Genomic DNA, 24,012 nt, shown 5'->3' with positions numbered 1-24,012 from the left:
GATTGCTGACTGAGTTTCTGATGACAATCACTTCACATAAGCAAAATTGGAAATGCATCAATAGAAAGAGAAAAAAATGAACAGGATTCAAGTCGATTACATTCTCTTTGATATTATTAAATGTAAAAACACAGTCAAATACCATCCGGCCACCTAGTTTACAAATTATGTACACAATGTATAGGTAGTGTATGAAATATACTAAATATGCATATACTATACATACCAATACACAACATATACATACCTATACAACATATACAACCTAAGTGTATAGGTAGTAACATGCTTGGCCATGTGTGGTAAACTAGATGGCCAAAGGCTTCATTTGCGTAAGTTTCCCATTAGGGGAAAATGACACAAATGGCCGGTGGGGTGAAACTAATCCCACCCTCTAACCCAATTTTTCCCAAACCCAAATTATACCCACTAAACTAATCTCATCCATTAGTCAAAACTTAAATAAGACAATTTTCAAATAAAAACCCAAACACAAAAATGTTTGAGGCGATTTTTATATATAATGTGTCATTTGTGTATAAAATATGTATCAGTACCTATCTGTAATGTATAGAAACTGTATAAAATATGAATCACTAAGTTATGTATCATTTTTGTATATAATATGTATCATTTGTGTGTATAATGTGTATCAGCACAGTGCAACTGCCCTGTATTGAATAGAAAATTGTATCATTTTTTGTATATAAAGTGTATATATAATTCCATCATGTGTATATAAACTGTATCAGTCTTGTATAGAAAGTATACCATACGTATAAAAAAATGTATAATAGAAACCGTATCATTGTGGTATATAATATGTATCACTATTGTATATGTAAAAAAAAATATCATATCATTATTGTATAATAAATGTATAATTAACGTGTAATTTATGTAAAATAAATGTATGATTAATTCCAGCATATGTATATAAACTGTATAATTCTTGTATATAAAGTGTATATATAATTCCAACATATGTATATATGCTGTAGCATCCCTTTAGTGGCGACTTAATCGCCACAAAAAGTCTTTTCTTTTTTTTAAGTGTCTGGGCTGTTGGGCCGGTCAGCCTTGACATTATTTTGGGCTGACCGGCCATTTTTTGGCATTATTTTGGGTCGAACGGATACCTAGTGAAATTAAGCCCAAACAGTGGTTAAATGTGGGATTATTTTGGCTGAGTGGACACACAGTATCCTTTTCCCTTATTAAAAGGTACAGTTTGAGTTTATTGGAATCACAATCTGGGTCTAATGTTATATCCAGCAAATTCTTGGGCCTTGACTGATGATCAGCTCTTTTTTACATTAGAACAAAATAAGGGTGGTGAACCAATTGGTATGAGTGTAAGCTTTGTTGTCTGATCATCTAGTTCTTTTTTGTTTTTGGTATAACGATCCGGAATTCGAAGCCTATTTAATCGCCTATGTGCATCGATATTTGTTGTTGCACTTGTTTTGTACATTACTAGTTTGTTGTCTCTTTTCTCTTTCCTACTTTCTTGTGTCGATTACATCTCTTTTGAGCAAAGGGTCTATTGGAAATAATTTCCACCTTGCAAAGATGGAGGTATGGTCGCCGTACATCCTTCCTTTTCCAAACCCCACTAGTGAGATTACACTGGGTTTGACATCGTTGTATTTGAAGCCTATTTAGCTTAACTAACTTGGATTGGGTTCACAAGAAGAGTAAAATTGCAAGAAAGATGGTCTGATGAAAGCTACTCCCCCATCCGGTTCAAAACAAAATTTGGTACTTCTGTTGGATCCTCTAAACAATTCAAACACTTGAGAGTGCACTTTAGCTAGTGAAACAGATGCTCGCTTTGTGCAAGATTTAGCTATCCATTCAATGCCTCCCATTGTTTTCTTAGTTCGACTTTCTACTTCATATGATGTGATATGCTTAAAACTTCCGCACTTGGGTTTTATAAAGATTAGCCCGTGGTTATTACTGAGTTTGTCACTACACCCGTGAGCATTTTTATATTTATACGTAGTTTAGGAGCCAATGGAGCAGTCCCCTAAAGTAACACTTTACTAACACAACAGCGTTGTATAATCAGGGAGTTCAATATTTTAAAAGAACATGTTTCTGGCACAAGTCAGGTACAGATTACAAAGATGACAACAAACATTATATACATATTCATCTCCAGCGGTATGATTGGCTTTCCAACTTATGGCCATCTTTTCATCCTTCTCCATCATACTTCTCGACTGCTAGGTTCCAATTTATTCCAGCATGTCCGCGAGTTAGAAAACAGTATCTTCATCTGGATCTGAAACTCAGTCATAGCAATCAGCAGATAACGAGGATTTTCCCAATCCGAAGTAGTAAACTCAAAAATGGGCTTCAACGGCGCTGCTGGCACATCTGGCATGCGGTAGCAGACCTAACATTAGCATATGTACAATACTCACAAGACCAATGTCCTGAATCATCTATGTTTCTAGAACTGCTTGATCTCGATGTGGTTCCCTTTCCTCTACCGCCCTTCCCTTTGATGCTCCCACCGCCCAGGCTTTTCGAGCTAGCTGCCCTGCTGTAAGCACCATGAGCATCGACATCCGAGAGACCATTCTCTAAAGCCCGGACCAGGTTCTCAAAGTAGTTTCTAGTTACACTGTCATCATTTGAACAGAATAAATTACATTAGTACTCTCATTACTCATCTCTACAAGAAAATTATAACAGACAGGATATTACTGTATTTCAGCGAGATGCTCAATAAAATGAGGAATAACCTCCACCGAATTGGCACTAAAATTGAACTTAAGCAAGATACATGTACAGACCCTAAAGCTAATGATGCATTACAACATCCTTATTAGAATCTATATTACCTTGTGAGCCCTGCAAGCTTTGTTCGGAACTCATTAAATTCTTTTGATGGACCTTCCGCATCAAGGTATCCCTGGAGTTCCTTCTCCGCGCATTGATGAAGCCGTTCAAGTCCAGACTCAGCCTCACCTACGGCATTAAGGATAAGCGCCTCAATAAATCAAGGAAACCATCTAATGTGATTCTCAAAAAGGGAAGCAAAGGCAAAACCTTGTAAATACTCAAAGAACTGCCTCTTGGCATGTTCATGCTCGGGTAAGTAATAACCATATGCATATGTCCATTTTAGCACACGTCTACATTCAACTATCTGCATTTAGCCGTTATCATAATCAGCATATATACATGAATCAAGAGAAAGAACACTCCATATTGAGATAGAAGATTTACATTACCTGCAACCAGGCATCTATAATAAATTTGAGCTGTGATTCAGGTTGACACTGTTTGTCACTCAGCTTCTCAAGCTGCAAAGTGCAATCACTATAAATGCTTTCCAGAAATTCAGAAATACAATCAGATAATGACAACTTGAACGAGAAAGAGTGTCCTCTTTTGATACCCAGCCTTGTATCTGACCACTTTTGTATGGTTGCTGGATGCATGAATATGCAATGTAGGAAGCATGAAAGATAACAAAAAGATTTTTGTTGGAGGAAGGAAAAGCTTTTTGTTTTGTTTCTATTCACAAAAAAAAAAAGATATCAGGATAGAACACACCATTCGTACATGAATGCAAGTTGGTAGATAACAAACAGAGACAGTTAAAAAACATTCAGAGGAGCACAGACTAAAAAAACTCAACAACGAAATTAAACTCAGCAGCTCAGTCCTATAGAGATGAGGACAAGAATTCCCGGAGAAAACATTCTGCACATGAAAATCTTTTCAAGTTTGAATTTGTTCATCCGAAATCTGGGATCTTCTACTTATGAATATTTTCAAATTCTTCAGGAAAGAGAAACAAACACTTCAAGCTGTTTGTTAGTCAAATTTAAAGTGTATAAGCAAAATAGCAAAAGACTGTTGTATGTTTTAAAAAAAAAAAAAATTATGTAAAGGAAATTTTCTTACATGTACTGTTTGCATTTGCTGAAGATCTGCAAGTGCCTTTTGCCGAGACTGAAATAAGACATAAAAAAGACATTACTGACATCAGATAAGCAGTTAAGCAAGGATCCTGCAGCATCTAGAGTAAAACTTCTCACAATAAATAAAAGAATCAGAAACAAAAGCAATGGCATTTTGAGGCAAAATAGCATAATTATACACTACTTGGTCTCTATCCCCAGGATGCAGTCTTCGCCTAGTTACAACATGAAACATACAGAATTTTAACTACTGGAACAGAGAAGATAGTAACGACCCCATCTCCAAATGTGTTCATGACTTTGACATAAAAGAGATCGATTTTTCTGGATCATTTACTTCTAATACTTTTCAGACCCACAAATGGGCAAAAGTTTCTAGTGCCTTCACACTGCACAAGATGATTTGAGAAGACAGCAGGAAAGATGATTACAGTAAAAGAATAATAACTGTCATGAAGAATACCCAAGTCCCAGACTTCCAGTTCCTAAGGTATCTAAGATATCATATATGAAGCATAAAAAGGATAAACATCTTTTTGGATGGGGACATGGGGCTGACTTTGCTATGAAGGAAAGAGGTCATTTTTAGGGAAAAGGTAAAATAGAAAGCATTTCAACTAATGGAGGATTAGTTACATAAATTATTCTCCCTAGTTATATTCACCATACCACACTCTCTTTTCGTCCCATTAGATTACGTAAAAATCAATCTCGAATGAACATGTTCCATTCAAAATCAATGTTGGAACTATCGAGATGTCGTACAGGTCAACATCATGCTGACAATTGCTTAAGAATATAACTTAACAGTGTTATTACATCATCCAACCTCATATAGTATAAGTAGACCTTTAGATAGGTAATAATAGACTCCCATTAGGAACAGAAGTTATGCAACATCTACCACAATTTGAGACATTTCCATGGACATTAGACTTTTTTGCTATTACATTTAAGTTGATGACATCAAAAGCAAAATGGTCATGAGAACCGGAACCACAGTGTCTGAAAGCCTGCTGACAGATCATGTATAGAAATTTCATGTGTCATGTCACATGCTAATTTAATCAATCATCCATGCAAGAAGCCATCACCACATATTTAGAATACAAATTTACATCTGAAAGAAAAATTACAATAGTACCTACAAAGAACATAAGCAAAAACCAATCTTTTGTTTTATTATCCTTCTTCTAACAGCTGTAAAGTTGAGATAGTGATAATGAGAAACAACCAAAAATAAACATGTCCTAAACCTCTACTTACCGACTGGTTGGTGGCCCATCGTTCATAGTAATGTGTATATCTTTCTAAAGAATTTTTTGCCATCTCTCTCCTCTTTTCAGATTCATCAAACTGGAACAAAAACAGCAAATAAACATTAGTTAACTTATGATTAAAAGAACTGAATTAGCAGATAGATCTTGAAAATACTGAAAAAGCAACGATCTTACCACCCCCTCTTGCTTTGCTGCCTCATAACGGTTGCATGCATAAAAGCCCCCAGTTCTCTCGCCGTGATCCGTCCAAGGGCCAAGGCAGAGCCTGCAAAGATGTCTGTTTTAGTTGACAATCACAAAGAAACAAGATTTGAGGTTGTTCTTTTCCTGCCGCTTGGTGTGTGCATAATAAACAGAATACTGGCTGAAAAAAAACTTGCTCTCTACAGCATATGCTAGGAACAGGAACTATTAATATTTCACGGAAATAGCTAACACACTTACCAGCAAAACTCAAATTTGCAGGGTGGTGTGCATGTGATATGCATGCACCCTTGATTTTTCTCAATTGGCCGCTTGCATTTCGGACAAGGCTTAGAATTAGCTAATATCCTGCAATGTCACCAAGATAATGACGTTTAGTGTCACTCACTGAAAGTGAAAAGCATTTACAGAATGCATATCCAGAAAATGCAGCTTTAACTCGGACATGGAATTCAGGCTTAGATGAAATACACAAGTATAATTGTATAGAGGTTAGCTAGGTTGTCAGGGGACCAAGCTAACACAGATACATAGTTGAATAATGATTGAAATAGCAGGCTATATAACACCAAATGCATCTCTGCTTTGAATCAAGAACTGTTATACGAAAAAAACAGCTATATGTTGGCACTATACAGCAATTAAAATTGCAAAAAAACTAAATCTCAAGAACCTCAAAATGTTACTGATTCAACAACATCAAGGAGGGTAAAAACTGGAGTTAACAAAAATAGGAAACAGTAACAACTGAAATATGAGCCTAACAGAGACACAAAACATAGAGTAGACAATGGACCATCCTTTTAAATTGCTGGATCGCAGCTTCTTTATGGTGGTAAATTCTAAGGTGGTTAGGACTAGAGTGGGTGATGCCGGGCACTGCAAAAGAAACAATGTTTGGCAGGGCCTTTAGAAGACACAGGATGTGAGATGTTGCTCCTCTAGCACTTATGAAAACCATAGGGGCAGAGACGAAAGGGAGAGCTTCTGATGGAGCAGAGAAAGATTTCGTACACCTTTATTTATCTCTCTCTCTCTCTCTCTCGATATATATATATATATATATATATATATATATATATATATATATATATATATGTGTGTGTGTGTGTGTGTGTGTGTGTGTGTGTGTGTGTGTGTGTGTGTGAATGATTGGTGTTATTCGTGATTTTCTATAGGTATTAAATTGCACATTTTGCCCTCCTTTAAATAAAATTTAATACTTTATCCCCAAAAAAAAGGCTACTGAACTTTTGGCAATAGCTCAACAAAACTAGTGTCATACTCTGACCTTCCCTTGATGAGCGTTACTATAATAATTATCATTTTTTACTAACAGAGATTCCCGGGGTCAGTGGTGCAAGTTCGAAACTCGATGGATAATGGGCCCGCCCTCTACCCTTCTCCACTTAAATATCAAGCTTTTGTCTGCGGCAAGGTTCAGAGCCGTGACATGTGATACTACATTACTTTTCCTGGGTAGCTACTTGATCAATGTTACCAGGGACTTCCAAGTAGCAACTAGTAACGATATCCATCGCCAAAGGCTCACTTATTCAAATCAAGTAATGATATCAATCACCAAAAGTTCACATATCCCAATCAAAAGCATACATCAACATTAACCATATGTTCTCTCCAACAAATAAGCCTGGTTAAAATTCTACTTCCATGTGTCCTCAGACAGTCACAGGAAGTTGATTCTTACGAAAACATAAAAACCTCTCTGAGGTCTATTCAAACTTCACTATGACACAGAAACTACCAACATGGAGAAAGCAAACTTTGAATCAAGACTTACACGAAAGAACAATGGGAACCTTTTCTAATAAGTTCCAAGCAGGAAAATGGCTGCATTATAGCCCTTTTAGGAATTTCAAAGTTTTTATGCTCCAACTTTACCTTTGTAATTTTGTTCCCACAGTCACTATTTTTTCCCAACAAAAGGAAGACAGTCAAGATTACAATAAGTTACCATTTAAAATTATGCGCCAATTCCACCTATGTCTCTAAGATGGTTTAAACCCATCTATGATGCAACAATTTGACCAGAGAACTTACTAACTAGAATAGCTCCTTCCTCAAGTTATTTCATCTCTCTTCCAAGATTAATTTACCAAATCCAGCTAAACCAAGTGATACAAAAGAAAAAGAAAAGGGCAGGATAATAGAATCTGATACTGCATACCAGTTCATGTTTTCAGACTCCGCACTGTTCTTCAAAATCCACTTGGACACAGTTCCACAATCAACTGGGCGGTGAGTTTCCTCGGTACACTACAAATGTATAAATCGTGGTGATTACAGAAATGTGGGAAAAGAACAACCATCATTAGATAAACAACCATCATTAGATAAAGTAGTTAAGTTTAAACTTTTTTTTTTTTTTTAGAATGGTAACAGTAAGTTTAAACATTGCAACTCACATTCCAGCAGAAACAATAAGAGCACCCGCAAGTAACGTCATAGCTTCCGCTACCAACAATATAGTCAACTGCATAATCACATCCTGGAGCAGGACACCACTTTGTCTAAAGAAGACCAGAACAACCTTTAGGAACTTAACAGAAATATAGTAAATATTCTTCCAAAAGACAAATAACAAAAAGTATCACTAGAGGGGGAGAGAAGATTCACAAGGCAAATAACAAAAGGTTTATGCGATCAATTACCTTTCTATTGTCCTCCACAAATGACCTAATAAAGTAGCGGTTATACTTCTTTTTGTCATCGTCATTTGCCAATTTGTTTATCATATCTAGTCCGATAGCAGCACTACAAGATGGATCAGGACAGCGCAACGTTAAGCATCCAGGACCATCAGTGATGGCTGTGCTAATATACCCTGCACCAAATAGAGAGAGGATGAGAAGCTCTATGGGATGCCCATACGACAAATGACACAAAACTAGCCACCACAACCAATTGATAGACATTGGACCAGCCCCTCTACCCTTCTCCACTTAAATACCAGGTTTTTTTCTGCAACAATGTTCGACGCGTTACGTGCACCTAACCCAGACATCACGTGTTGCGCTCTTACCACTAAATTGTTCTATGATAACAAGATTAACCAGTAAACGTCTCAGAGAATTAACTGTTATCTTTTCTCTTTAGCACTTTTCGCACCTGTATTTTCTAAATCAAATAACAACTTATTTAAGCGAGAAAAGTCCCCGTACAAAGCAGTATTAGAGAATCTAGACAAAAGTATCGCCCTCCAGGAAGACAGTGAATAAACAGTGGTAACAGAAACTTTGTGGGTGCTCAAAAATTAACCAACAACAGCAGAGTAGACCTTAGATATGCAAAACATTTCCACCTCCTAAAAAGCTCTACTGATTCCCCCGAGTACCAAAAATAAGAATGAAAGGACCCACATTTCTAGGAACCTAAAATAAAATTTAGAAATCAAGAAGAACCCTGAAAGGAGTAGAAAATGTATTATCCTCCCATTAGTATATTGTTATCTTCTTCTTTCCAACATCTTTTTTTGTCAACGAGCTGGATGAGCTCTAAAGCAAGCCTCAACCCATTACAGCAAGATAAACTACCAAAGCATGCGTAAGACAGTATAACGTAACTTAAAGATTTTCTCAAGTAATTCTGTCTACTGAAAAAAGGCTAGTTTCATTCATCTAGAATGCCAGGTTTCTCAAGGAGAGGGAATGTTTGACCCAAATGCCTTCCAAACTTCCATTAAAGAAGTAGCAATTTTCTAAAGATACCAACCTTGCCAACATGTGAGACAAAAAGGATGACCACAAGCAGCGGCACTGATCTCATTACGAGGATAAATGTCAAAGCAGATCCCACATGTAAGCTGCAAAAAAGTAAATGCACATCTTGAGTTCAAGGAAATAGTAGCGATCAGCCCTAAACCTCTAGCTTCAATCCAACCCAAATCTACGAAATTTAATTACCTCTTCCTCATTAGGGAGCGGCACGGGATTCTCTAACAAACCAACAATCCTGCGGACCTTTCCTTCATCTGCAAACCATTCATCATTCACTTTGCTGACACTCCTGTCAGTCCAAAAAGGCTAGGATATTTAGCATATAAGCCCTAAAAACCTTAAAAAGCTTGTACATATGTCGCAAATGAGAGCAATGTGTATCAGACTCAACATCCCAGAGCCAATGTTAATTACCATAACTGCAAGCATACTTTTCTTTTTATAAGAACAAATACAAGCATACTATTTGATTACAAGGACCTGCATAGGCTACAAATTAATTGATGCCCACAAAAATCAACTGACTGAAAGAACTTCTAGTTCAGTACCCATTGTCCATCAACGTCTAACATCTGTAATCATAACTACAAAATAATGCTTATGAAAAGAATTTACCAGTTATAATGGCGAAGCAGGATGCCAGCAGCTACCCTTGGAATGGAGAGCACTGTAGATATTTTTGTAATACTATCCTCTTGGCATTTGTGAATATCAGCTTCATTCAAGATGCTATAATTTGACTACAGAAAAGGTAAATCAAAGTAAAAACATGAGTACTTTCTGTAAGCGAGCATTTATGGGAGAAAATAGTACGATAAAGATCACAACAAATGGAGAACCATGGCTAAAATGTAGGAATTCCATAGTTAATTCACTTTATCAAACACTAGCATAATATGCAAAATTTGGTGGTAACTAATGTATTAATACCTAGCATTCCAGTATTATTACCACATTACAACATTTTCTTTTGAAAAGGTAATAATTAATTCATAAACAGAACAAAGATAGTGTTGGAGTTTCTCCACAAGTGATCAAGAAGAGCCAAAAGTATAATCCTCTTTTAATCTTAAAGGGACTCGATAAATTAATAAAGTTTCTACCTCAATAGCATATTCCTTTATACAAAAATGAAATAACACGATACAATCTAAGTTAATCCTCTAAACTAATTTTTTCTTCTCTTCGAAACGTCTTGAATTACTTTCTTTCCGGATCACCCACCAAATACAAGCTGAAATCGTGTACCGCCAGCTATTTGTTGCATTCTCCAGCCCCTACTTATACCAACAACACAAAAGATCCTGTGTACTCCCAGGACCATTTGATGCCAACAAAGTTTACTAAATAGCTGTCTTAGCGGGTTGGTGATAGGACAATACAAAGAAAGATGATTAATGGTTTATGTTTGGCCGCCGCATTAGTAACATCTGCTCCATAAATGCAGCCTCTTCTTTGGAGATTATCAACGGTGAGGCAAGCCTCATTCGCCACAATCCAAGAGAAACACATCACTCTATGGGGAGTTCTTGATTTCCGGATTTGTTTCCAAGGCCAAGGCTTGAGATGTTGTTCTTCTTTGTTCAAAATCCTGTAAGAAGACTTCACTGAAAAATATCCTTTGCTGTAGCCTTGCCATTGCAACCTGTCAAAAACAGGTGTGCAAACCTTGAGAACTTTCCAAAGCTAATCGAATTCACATACTCTTTGGCATTCCCATTCTTTATATTTTCTCCTGAAGTGGACTATCCACGTCCCACTAACTCTAGATTCAGACACAGTAGCATTAGAAGACGACAAACATCATACAAATTCAGGAACTGGTCCTTCAAAGGACATGAACAATCCATTCATCCTGCCAGAAAACAGTTTTGCTGCCATTTCCCGAATACTTGTAAGTTGCTTGAACTCAGAGCATAGATTTCTTATGCTTCTCCCCATTGAGACCTTCCAAGTTTTTCGACACGTTTAGTACACCAGTATCCTTCGAGCCCATATTTAATAGAGATCTCCCTACTCCACAAGCTTGTTCCTCTAGGTTGAACCTCCATTACAAAGTATTTGTAATCGTACCAAACTGTTGCCTTAAAGAGATATCCTATCGAAGCTTATAATTTGTAACAGTTGCTCAACAATTACATTAACATTATCAAATGTGAGAGAAACAAGCTCTTCCCTCTCTGTTAAAAATTCCCCACCCACCCAATCCCTTCCTCTTTTCTTCTATATCCACTTAAACACTAGCAATATCTTACAGGTGTTCACAAGACACAAAATAAGTCCCTTCTAAAAAATAAATTTCACAACAAGAGGCCCCCAAAGGAGGCAGAGAACCACACAAATTCTGAAAATTGTTTTCTTATCCACATAGCATGCTTTCAAAAGTGAACCAAAGGGGATGAGCAGCATCAAGAAATTCTGTTCTATAAACAGAATTCATCCTTTTTTTTTGGTAAAGTAATAAAATTCATTAGTAAAACATCAAGAAGATGCAAGGTTACAAATGGGAAAAGCTGGCAGGCTTGGCAAAACCTGTAGAACAATCTAAAGATATCCTATCTCTACTGAACTAGAGAAAAGGAGCTGATAAAATCTAGAAAGTTACCCACATTGTTTAAAGGGGCAAAAAAATGCCAACTAAAAAGACTAACTAAACACCTAGACTTTAGAGAGCAAATAGGAGTTGAGATTCCTTCAAAGCATCTGTTGTTTTTCTCCTTCCATAGGGTCCAAAAAATTACTGCTGGGATCATTCTCCAAATTCTTTTAATGGATTTGTCAACTCTCCAGAGTATCCAGCTAGCATATGCATCTTTGATGTTGAAGGGCATTACCCATTGTAGACCAAGCATAGAGTAGAAGAAAAACCAGAGGCTAGCTGCTGCAGGGCAGTGCAAAAATAGATGGTTGACACTTTCATTGGTCTGCTTGCACATGGTACACATGTTAACGACTATTACACCTCTCCTTCTAAGATTGTCTTGTGTTAGGCATGCTTCCTTCAGTGCAGTCCAAGTGAAGCAAGTAACTCTGAGAGGCTGTCTGGTTCTCCATACAAGCTTCCAAGGCCAAACCTCTAAAAGGCTATTTTGAGAGCACCAGTTGTTGTAACATTCCTTCACAGTGAAAATCTTTTCCTTAGAATTGCCCCAGAGTATTCTGTCCTGAAAATCTGCCACCAAAGTACTTTGTCCCAAACTTTCTAATAGAGAAAGAAAATCATCAACTTCCCAATCCTGTAAGTTTCTCCTTAAAATTGGTGTCCAACAGTTGTTAACTCTATATTGAGCTAATGTTGCTTCTTTGTTAGAAGCTATCAGAAATAGTGAGGGAAATAAATCTTTTACTAAAGTGTCCCCAAGCCATTTGTCCTGCCAAAATCTGATCTTGAGCCCATTTCCAGCCTTGAATGAGACAGCCTGGAAGAATTCCTCTTGGAGACTACTGATGTGTTTCCATACTCCAACACCATGTGATTCATTGCTTTTCTTTGCAGTCCAGTGGTCTTGAATACCATATTTAGCTTTGATGATTTCCTTCCAGTACCCTGCCTCATTTTGACCATATCTCCAAAGCCACTTCATGAGTAGGCTGTTGTTATGAAACTTAAGATTTCTAATCCCCGGCCCCCCTTGGCCTTTGGGTTGAATAACTGATTGCCATTTGACCAAAGAGAATTTATGAGTAACACTGTTACCTTCCCATAGGAATTTCCTTCTAAGCCTGTCAATTTGCTTTAGAACTGAGCTTGGCATAGGGAAGAGTGACATAAAGTAAGTGGGAATGCTGTCTAGGACACTTTTGATGAGGGTGAGCCTGCCACCCAATGAGAGATATTGCATCTTCCAAGTGGCTAGTCTTTTCTCCATTCTTTCAATGACCCCACTCCATATCCCAGATGATTTGAATTTAGCACCCAAAGGAAGTCCCAAATAGATAGTGGGAAAGGAGCCTGTTTTGCAGCTAAGAATATCAGCAAGAGCTTCTAGGTTGGTCACTTCATTCACTGGATATATAGTGCTCTTAAGCATGTTGATATGAAGTCCAGAGATGGCCTCAAAGATCATGAGGGTGGTGTTGAGATTAGAGACCTGCTGACAATCAGCTCCACAAAATATAAGGGTGTCATCTGCATAGAGTAGATGAGAGACTGAGACTGAGGTGGAAGGATTTCTGCCCACTTGGAACCCTTGAATCCACTGAAGTTCTTTGGCCTTTGCTAACAGCTGAGATAATCCTTCCATCGCAATGATAAAGAGGAAAGGGGACAATGGATCCCCCTGCCTGAGTCCCTTTTGAGAAGAGAAAAACCCAACTGGACTTCTGTTCACCAGAATTGAAAACTTCACTGTCGAAATACAGAAATAAATCCACCTTATCCACCTTTCCCCGAAACCCATTTGCTTCAAAATGTTGACTAAATAAGCCCAGTTAAGCTGATCAAAAGCTTTCTCAATATCTAATTTGCATAGGATCCCAGTCTCACCACTTTTAATTTTCCAGTCTAGCACTTCATTGGCAATCATAGATGTATCAGTGATCTGTCTATTCTTCAGAAAAGCACTCTGCTGTCCAGAAACTAAGGAATCCACCACTTTTCCGAGCCTCTTAGCTAAAATTTTGGCCAGCAATTTGTAGACACTGCCTATAAGACTTATAGGCCTATAATCTCTAAGCTCTGCGGCCCCTTTCTTCTTTGGGATAAGAGCAATGAAAGAGGCATTGCATGATCTCACCATTTGGCAGTTCTGATGAAAGAAATTAAAAGCTGCTAGCAGGTCTACTTTGATGAAGTTCCATGATTTTTGAAAGAAAACCATAGTGAAACCATCAGGGCCTGGTGCTTTGTCAGGGGCACAAGTCATGAGAGCTTCTAAAATCTCCATTTCGGTGAAAGGAAGTTCAAGGTCCTCTTTATCCACTGTGTTGAGACTTGACAGACCTTCAAAGACAGCTGAGGGTCTCCAAGATTCAGTTTCTTTGTAAATTTGTTGATAGTACTCCAGAATACCATCCTTGATCCTTCCTTTGTCTTCAATTACTTCATTCCCTATTTTGAGTCTGTCAATGGTATTGCCCTTTCTATGAGAGTTGGCCATTCTTTGGAAAAACTTTGTATTCTTATCCCCCTCTTTCAACCATAAACATCTTGATTTTTGTCTCCATGAGATCTCTTCAGCGGTTGCTATTTGCTGAAGTTCAAGTCTGAGATTCAATGTCTGACCTTTCTCTTCTGTAGAGAGAGCTCTGAGCTCAGCTAACTGGTCCAGCTTCCAAAGTTCTTTGAGTGCCTTGTTCCTTTGAGTCTCGATTGTTCCATAGACCTCTCTATTCCATTTAGTAATGTCTTTCTTGAGATTCCTTAGTTTCTGCATTAGCACAAAGTCTGGGGTGCCTAATACAGTGTAAGAAATCCACCATCCTTCTATCATGTCCATGAAACCCTCAGCTTGAAGCCACATGTTTTCAAATTTGAAATAAGAAGGTGTGGTCTCCCAATCTCCACTTTCCAGGATAATTGGTTTATGATCAGAAAAAACTCTAGGCAAGGGATACTGTTTGATAGTATTGAACATCTCACTCCATTCTGTTGAGATAAGGAACCTGTCAATTCTAGAGGCTTGGAGAGACTCCTCCCCTTTTGACCAGGTAAATTGTGCTCCCTGAAGTGGAGGGTCAATCAAATCCAGGTCTAGAATATTGTTGGAGAAGCCTAGCATCGCCCTTGATCTTCTAACGCAGTTCAATCTTTCCCCCACAAATCTGCACACATTGAAATCCCCTCCTATGACCCATAGGTCAGACCACAATCCCCTGATAGATGCTAACTCGAGCCAAAGATCCTCCCTTTCTGGATTGGTATGAGGGCCATAAGCACTAGTAAAAACCCATTTGAAATCCTCAGCAAGACTTTCAAATCTACATGATAAAGAAAAGGCTCCTGCTTCAAAATCAACACATTTCCAAGCTCTTTTGTCCCACATTATTAATATCCCTCCTTTGGTACCAATTGCTTTGACCTCTGCCCAAGAGATCCATCTGTTTCCCCAAATTTGCCTGATTAGAGATGAATTTCATGTCTCTATTTTGGTTTCCTGCAGGCATATAATATCAACTCCCCACTTGTGAATAAGAGATTTCAAAGTGCTTCTCTTATCTTTATTGTTGAGACCCTGCACATTCCAGCTGAGTGTTTTAACTCTCATCTGGAATGAGCCTTGTGAGACCTGCACTCATCTGGAATGAGCCTTGTGAGACCTGCCCCTCTCTTTCTTTCCACTCCCGTCCTAGAGACCCCAATCCAATCTTTTAAGTTCAGTAACTGCTTTGCTTTTCCCTTTCTTTAATTCTCCTGTTTTATTTTTTTGCTCAAGAATCTGCACTTTCCTTTTTTCCTCCATTCTCAGAATAATTCCCAGACAAACCCAGCAACATTTACCCCCAACACTTTGCAAGCCTTCATCATTGTCAACTTCGTCCATTTTGAGGTTTCCACCACATCAGGGATATCAACAGTTTGAATTTGTGGATCATGCCAAGGCAAAGGAAGAAAACTGTTGTAGGACTGAGATGAGATACCAGAGTCAGATTCATTTGAAACTGACAGTGCTGAGAATATCGGTTTGGGTATATGTGGGTCCATCGAGTGTCCTGCGTGAACCACTTCATCATCTGCTTCAGGCTCGGACAGTGTCCCCTCCCTGAGTTCTAAATCCCTGAGACTAGAAGCTTGAATTTCTAGTTCAAAAGGATCAAAAGAGAATGAAGCATTCAAGGAAGATGAAGCTTTGAAGCAGCATGGGTCCAGCTTTGGTACAGATGATCTCCACACTTGCTTCTTTTTGTGTTGCTTGAAGTGTTTGCTTGTAAGTGGGCCTTTAGTGTAGTAACCGTTGTTCAAAGCTAATGAAGTTCTCCCTTTGTAGTGTTTCTTACTACCCTGACTATTAGAAGAGAATAAGGCCGGCCCATTTGTGTTTAAATCCTTCGAATTCCTTCTTTTCTCCACAGGTTCTTCCACACATGTGTCACGTGAATCATTAATGGTATTAGCACGTGGAGCTGAGAGAGAATTTGATCCCATCTTATTACCAACCTCGGGCAAACCAGTTGAAGGACCAGCATGTAAAGAAAAAGACCGGATTTCCTTAGTTATTGGCAATTCGAAGATCCTATCATCAAATTCAAAATTCAAACTTGTCGGAAACTTCATAGCTGATTTTTTGACGCAGATGCGAGCCCAGATCAGGTGGGTTCTGTTCTTCGTATCTTCATCAACACCGACATAACCCCTGCAACGAGCCCCTATATGTTCAAAAGTATCCATTAACCAAGCATTTAGGGGGATTCCAAAAACTTTCAACCATATGTTTTCCGAGCAGTTACCAGATTGCAATGAGAAAATGTCATGCGACCACCAAGATAAAGAAAGATGTCTTCCGTTCCAGAACCAATTCCCTGCCTTTACCCTTATTGCCTCTTGCCTGGAAGGAAGCTCAAAGAGGAACTGATTGTGGTCTAAAGGTATGACTTTGATGCCAGCAGTAACTCTCCATCTACTAATGAACCATTTCTGAATAGTTTCGGGATTGGGACTATGATGAAATGGATCATTGAAGGTGCCAACCAAACTTCTGTGCAGAGGATGTTTTCCATTCAATTCTCCTTTGTTGGTTCCTTAAACAGAATTCATCCTTTCTATTTGAACTTACTCCACAAGATATTCTGCTCTATCCTTTCTATTATTTCTTATGTGGATCTACAATACCTTAGGGTAAGAGGTGATTTCAGATCCCTTGTCAAGGTATTAATCTTCAATCTTCAGAACATATCAAGAACCTGAGAATTCAGCACTTCAAGAGGTAAAAACATCAACATTGAGAACCGGAAACAACAGCTACTATCATTTTCCTGCCTAATCAAATTTATAATATCTCCAACTAGAAGGCGGTCGAAGAGATGCTTCTTCTCCATCGATACCTGTTCTTCTACAATTTTGGCATCAAAGAGATACATGTTGCAATTTGGTTTAGTGAGTGGTATTTCTTACCTAGCACCGCTAGCAAGCAGTTCCACAACATTACTCAAAACATTCCTTGGAGCACCCATATACAGCCCAAAAATATATTTTTTTATGAAGAAAAACTTTTCCTTCCATAATCCATAATAAATTTAGGTTTCACAGCATGATGGACCTCTAATTTCATTTGAACTGCCACAAATATGATACTCAGAGTAGCTTCATAAATTCCTTGAGCAGCCCCATCATTATGCCTCATCAGTTTTAATAGTATCTGAATTAATAACCCTCTCTTGTCCATTGTCATTATCCCATATCGGACTTATTGTATCCCTTTAGGAACATACTCTTCGTTGTCAAAGCAGGAGATGAGATATCTTAGTTTCTCAATGCAAGAAATTCAAAAGCTATGATTAGAGAAAACATCTGCACCCGATTTTCTACTCGAATAAGTACTCATAAATCCCTTCTTTTAGAAAAGGCATAATGCGGACACAAAACTCCGCAACCTAAAAGCAAAAACCCAGAACAGAAAGCAAGCAGTAGGAGAACCAAGAAAGGAAATAGTTACTGCTGTCTGTCTTGAATAAACTAAAACGTATCCCCAACAACCCCCACCCCCACCCCCCCCACCCCTTTTTTTTTGGCTGACAAGGAACCCGCAGCGGCCCCATCTGGTGCGCACAAGGTAAACCTGCTCCAGTGTAAATAGCCCGCAAACCACAAATGAGAGATGAACCGCACTAGGCAAGCCCCGTACGATGAGCTTGACTGAGAAAGCATGCAAGGGTTTTCGAACCTAAGACCCCCCATTTGGGAGAATCTAACTCGTTATACTAGATATTTCCCCCCTATGGTTACAAATCTAAAGTTTCAAAAGCCAAAAAAGTTTTAGAAACAATAAATATGTCAGTTGAGACTCGGGAAATCTAATAGACAAATCATTTTGATGAAACAAATAATTATCAAGCTAAAACAATCATCCACTAAATTTGTTTACTAGCACTGAACTATTTCCAGTAATCAATAAAAAAAGACAATAACAGCTCCAAATTCAAAAAAGTTCCTAAAATTAAAACTTCAGACAAAATGAAAAACGAAAAAGCTAAAGAATCTTCGATTTTGACTCATAGCTCTATATTACCCCCTATTGTTACAAACCTAAGTTTTAAAAGCCAAAAGAAAATTTTGCAACAATAAATATGTCGGTTAATCACAGGAAATCTAATAGACAAATCATTTTGATGAAAACAGTAATTAGCAGCTAAATAAATAATCATCCATTAAATTCCTTTACTAGCACTCAACTATTTCCAATAATCATTTTTTTTAATCAAGTATGCATAAAATAAAGGATAAGAATTTCCGGTAATCGATACAAAAAACAATAACAGCTCCAAATTCACAAATATAAAGGAAACAAAATGAAAAAAAAAAAAAAAAAAAAGGCTCGAAAAAAATCTTCAACTGTACCTAAATAGTAGATCATTTTGATGAAAACAATAATTAGCAGGTAAAACAAGCATCCATTAAACTCCTTTACTAGCTCTAAACTATTTCCAGTAAATCAATAATAAATAAAAAATAACACCTCCAAATTAAAAAAAAAAATCCTAAATTTAACGAAACAAAATGAAAAAACGAAAAAGCTCAAAAAAAAAATCTTCAACTATACCTAAACAATAGATCATTTTGATGAAAACAATAATTAGCAGGTAAAACAAGCATCCATTAAACTCCTTTACTAGCTCTAAACTATTTCCAGTAAATCAATAATAAATAAATAAATAACACCTCCAAATTAAAAAAAAAAAATCCTAAATTTAACGAAACGAAAAAGCTGGAAAAAAAAATCTCCAACTATACCTAAACAATAGATCATTTTGATGAAAAAAATAATTAGGCTGCTAAAACAATCATCCATTAAATGTCGAGTAATCAATAAATAAATAAAAACAATAACAACTCTAATTCAAAAAATGTTACCTGAGAGCGATGATGTGCAAGGGCAGTATCGGAATCATCGGAGTCATTATCAATGAAATCGTAATCCATGACGTCATCATCATCGGAGTTGTCGTCATCATGTGCGTCACCGCCGCTGTAGAAATCGTCGTCGTCTGTGGCGGCGTCGTGCATCATCAATTCATCCTCCGATGCTCCCATTTCTTTCACACACACCCCCTTCCAAATCTCTATACGGATATATGTATATTATGTATTGTGTGTGGTTATATTGAAGACAATTTTGTTTGGTGAAAGAAAATGGAAATGGAAAAGGGGAAAGTGAAAAATGGTGACTTTCTAATATTGGCCTTGTATTGGCAGCAAAAGACACCAAATTTGGATTTACCCGTTTCAATTTCCTTTTTCTTTACTTTCCTTTTTTAGTTCGGTTGATACATTCTATTTGTCATTAATACTTATAACACTTCAAAATTCAAAAGGTTTCTTTATTTTCTTAAATTATTTGTCAAATCAGAATGAGATAAATAAATTAAAATTATAAGAGAAAAAAAGGATGCTTACACTCCATGCCAATTGGAGCAAAATAATTATCCGTTTTAGCTCATGTTTTTTTTTTACTCGATTTTTCAGGTCTAGCTCTTCGTGTTTCACGATGTGGTGGAGTGTCGTGGGAGATAAGAGTGGTGTAACTAGTGGCATGCGCAGAATTTTTTATTAGCAGTGTCGACATTTAAAGAAATAAAATATAAATAAATTATTATAGTGATGTCATATTCAAAAAAAAAAACAAATTCAAGCTGAATTATAAATTAAATTATAAAATCCACCAAAAGAAAACGATGAATGTTTTCAAGAAATTCCAACTTGAAAGAAAAAAATGAAAAAAAAATATATTAAAAGAACTTACACTTGAAAGAGCAACACAAAACACCAACAATTGCTTTTAAAGTTGCAGGCTCTAGCTCGGTTTAGATATTACTCCCTCCTGTTAAAAAAGAGTGTTTACTGTTGTATCCCATATTTTCGAACGTCGGATTATTTGTAAGCTGAGGTGGGGCCCACACGTCAAGATTTTTTTTTGGAACATGTGACAAGTTATATGAATCGCATATGTAAAGTTAAACACAACTCGTGAAGGGCCCTTGGGCCAAATCAAAGTGGAAGCCCTCCAAACGAATATTTTTAAGAAAACGTTTTCGGGTGACCTGACTTTGAGGGGAAAAAAAGGTATTATAAGTTTGGAATTTGGAAAATTACCAAGAAACATAAGTTGTAGATAATTGAATTAGCTTTCCATCCATAGGTCGTGGGTTCCCAGGTGAAGTCGGTACGAGGAGATATGGACGTTTTAAGGTCGAAAGGTCAGTGGGCTAGGCCCAACTCGGGACCAACCGAGTTGGCCCAAAAAAAATGAAAAGAAAAATTTAGGCCCAACTTTGAGAGGGGTGGCCGGCCACATAGTGGCCCAAGCCCATGGATCTAATTAATTTCCATGTGATGATTATTATAAAGGGGCAAATATGAGTCATAAACACTTAAGAAGTTTCAAGAAAAATAACATAGAGAGAGCAAGAACAAGAGCTTAAGAAACAAGGCCATTCGGCCAAGTCTCCAATTTTTTGCCCCTTTGAAATCTTCCTCCAATAATTATTTTCTTGTGGTATTTCCACTAATTCAAGGGTCCTTTACAACTTGGTGTAGTTGTTTTGGAAGAAGGAGCACTTATTTCTTCAAGTTGACAACTTGTTCAAGTGAAGAAGTTTGTAGAAAAAGGTAAGAATCAATTCCTTTTTCTTATGTTATGAAGGTTTGTTTATGTTGTGGTATGTGGAAATGAGTAGAAATTATGGAAATATGGAAGTTTACAAAGTGGGTATGTATATATGTATGTAGCCGTGTGTGTATATTGTTGTATATATGACATGAGTTGAATTTTATGTTGTATTCTAGTTGTGGTTATGATGGAAATTATATTGGGAATGAAAGTTGAATGAATTTTGGTTGAAGTTGGAATGTAGAAGATTATGTCACTTTAGAATAATTTTGTGATATTATGGAAATGAAGTTGTTAAGATGTAAATTATGATTATGGTTGATGAAATTGGAAGATGGAAATATATTATGAATATGTAGGTTGAAGATTTGAAGTTTTGGGTGAATTATGTTTTGGTGGAAAGTTTGTATATTTTGTATATCTTGTGAATATTTCGTAGAAATGATATGAAATACTTCCGAATTGTGTTGTAATGATCTTGAATAGAAATGAATACGAGAATGGCGATATTGATTTGAATATACGAAGTTGGAATGAAGGTTATGACATTATGTTGGAAAGATGACTAGTTAGGTTATATTGTGTTTTATAGTGATTGTTGTTGTTGTTGGTGTTGTTGTTGGGTTGTTGTTGATTGTTTTGGCCGAGTTGAATTCTGGGGGGCGCTATATGTATAGGGGAAATGCTGCCCAAATTTTTGTAGAAAAATGTTGATTCAAGATTTAGGTCCTAAGTCTTATGACTAACAATTGGTAAATGTGACCATTTGTAGTTTTCGGGCGAAACGGGAATTGAATTTGGAAAGGCGTTAAGAGCTTATAAGGTATGTAAAGCTATCCCGATTCTTCTTTTGGCATGCCCTAGATGTATTAGGATCGGATTTGAGCCTCGGAAAGTGTTCTGCTCATCGGAATCCGCATTTGAAAATACCCCTTTTTCATTCAATGGAATTGAACCCTATAAGTATGCTTTATTGAAAGAATTGTGCAAACTTCCGCAAATTGTCTAGAAAATTATGGAATGTCCCCAGAACCCCCGTAGATGACTTTATAAGCTTAAAATACGTAATTTGAGCCCATCGCTTCGTTTGTCCCGAGGTGGGCCCACTATTTCCGATTTTACCCTTTTGTGTTTATGACTTGTCTACGAGCTGCTTTAAAGGAAATGTTTTAACTACTCCTCTAGCTATTAATTAAAAATTGTTTTAAATATTCCGTTAAGCCTTGTAAATTGTTTTGGAACTTGGAAATGATTTTAGAAAAATTATGCCTCCGTAATCCATTATGACATCCGAAATACGCTTACTATAATTCTGTCCGGTTTTATCATTTCGACTTGCCATTCGATATGTCTCATTGAGTCTCTGGAATTAGATGGTATTTTTATTGCATTTAGTTTCTCACTACTCTGTTCGTGGATGCCTCAATGTTTTCCCCCACTGAGCCCGGGCCAGGATATGTTCTCAAGCGACATCCACTGCATTGTTCGCCGTGCCTCGATGTGAGAGGGCAGGTACACATGTACATGGGTTGTGGAGTATGCTGTGCCATGTACACTACTCTAATATGGTATGATATGATCTGATATGGCCATCTGATATGATATGCTATGCTATGGGGTTATCCCCCATTCTGAGCACTATGTGCTGTGGCACCAATGTCGGGAGGGTGACCACGATCTGTCTACCGAGTCCCTTGGCGGGGCCCGGATATGATATGGCATATGTTTCTCTACACACTTTTTGTGTTTTGAAAATATGCATTTGATATTCTGGATGTTACATTCCCTTTCTGTATGTTCTGTTTCCGGTCATTATTTTGTTTCTGTACTTCAGGCTTTACATATTCAGTACATATTCCGTACTGACCCCCATTCTTCGGGGGCTGCGTTTTCATGCCGCGCAGGTACTGACGACAGGTTTGCTGATCCGCCCGCTTAGGACCTTACTCTGCTATTTTGGGGCGCTCATTTATCCGGAGTCTATATTTTGGTACAGTCTTCTGCTATTGTATATATGTACGCTATTCAGGGGTACGACGGGGCCCTGTCCCGTCTTATGATTCTGTTATGTTCTGTAGAGGTCTGTAGACATACTTGTGTGGGTTCCGTGTACGTTCTGGGTTGTTATGATCTGTGATGGCCTTATCGGCTTCCACGTGCTATATCCGTTCATCTGCGATATCTAGTAACGCCAATTAACTTTTATATTGATATATTCTGCAAATATGCTCGTTTGGGTTATTGGGTACGTTTGGGTGTCCAGTACGGACACTAGTCACGGCCTACGGGGTTGGGTCGTGACATTTACTTACCAAATTAAGAAATGATTAATCTTATTTTTTAAGATTTGTCATTATCAAGTTTTAAGTGACCAAATCCTATACCTATTTAATTAGGAATAATTTAGTTAAATCATTTCTTTTTGCATTGGAATTAATTTTTTCTTAAAGTGTAAATGGCTAAATGGACACTCTTTTTTTAGTAGGAGGGAGTACTGCTTAGGTAAAACATTAAAGTTAATGGATAAATGTCATATTGGCAATAAATGATGTTTGCCCAGTTGAATAAAATCTCTGTGGCTTCTTTGTTTTTGTATTTGGAATTAGAAAAGAATAAGCCTAAAAAAACATTTAAAATATGCTACTCAGGGATTGAACGCACGACCTCCCAGTGAGCCACCAACAATCCAACACTGTAGTGCTAAGCAATAGCATCTCTTTTGTATTTATTTAAATATTTTTATCTAAATAGCATTATACATATATAAATTTAAAAAAAAATCAGATCAAGCTTTGTCGGGTGACACCCCTCGAATACACGTGGGTCCGCTCCTGGGCCGGTGTTGGAGCGGTGGATACGTGCTGGTAGAGTCATGCTTCAGGGACTAAAACTAAAATAGAAGTTTGTATAATGTTGTATACTAGTATAAAAGTGTGTGTATAACACCTCTTATACATTGTTATACACTTTTATATAAAGTTAATACATTATCTACAGTAGATGTATAAAATTGTATACCGTAAAAATGTGACAATGCGAATGTAAATAAAAAATATGATTATGTAAATGTAATTTTTTATACTGA

At 37.3% G+C, this 24,012-nt stretch overlaps 1 protein-coding gene across 1 annotated transcript; it reads right to left on the bottom strand.

Moving 5' to 3' along the window:
• Nucleotides 1-2,026: 2,026 nt before the first annotated feature.
• On the bottom strand, nucleotides 2,027-19,519 carry LOC132615598 (probable E3 ubiquitin-protein ligase ARI8). The gene is made up of 15 exons (XM_060330210.1): nucleotides 19,172-19,519; nucleotides 9,781-9,905; nucleotides 9,352-9,454; nucleotides 9,161-9,251; nucleotides 8,101-8,273; nucleotides 7,855-7,959; nucleotides 7,617-7,705; nucleotides 5,669-5,776; nucleotides 5,399-5,489; nucleotides 5,211-5,300; nucleotides 3,928-3,975; nucleotides 3,249-3,320; nucleotides 3,064-3,163; nucleotides 2,856-2,982; nucleotides 2,027-2,635 (listed from the first exon to the last, which is right to left on the bottom strand). The coding sequence occupies exons 1-15, from the start codon at nucleotides 19,349-19,351 to the stop codon at nucleotides 2,365-2,367; spliced, it is 1,773 nt and encodes a 590-aa protein (XP_060186193.1). The 5' UTR covers nucleotides 19,352-19,519; the 3' UTR covers nucleotides 2,027-2,364.
• Nucleotides 19,520-24,012: the final 4,493 nt, after the last annotated feature.

The sequence above is a fragment of the Lycium barbarum genome, chromosome 10 (genome assembly GCF_019175385.1).
Source record: "Lycium barbarum isolate Lr01 chromosome 10, ASM1917538v2, whole genome shotgun sequence".
In the NCBI taxonomy this organism is placed as follows: domain Eukaryota; kingdom Viridiplantae; phylum Streptophyta; class Magnoliopsida; order Solanales; family Solanaceae; genus Lycium; species Lycium barbarum.
The sequence above is the reverse complement of the archived record's forward strand: the minus strand, read 5'-3'. Positions and strand labels throughout refer to the sequence as shown.

Bases quoted from the DNA above. Each gene is read 5' to 3' on its own strand.
- LOC132615598 (XM_060330210.1), bottom strand. From the start codon at position 19,351: ATGGGAGCATCGGAGGATGAATTGATGATGCACGACGCCGCCACAGAC. The intron at 9,455-9,780 runs GTAAATTCTTTT...TTGGACTGACAG, and splicing joins CTGCTTCGCCATTATAACTG to GAGTGTCAGCAAAGTGAATG. The intron at 5,777-7,616 runs GTATGCAGTATC...GTGACATTGCAG, and splicing joins GAGTCTGAAAACATGAACTG to GATATTAGCTAATTCTAAGC.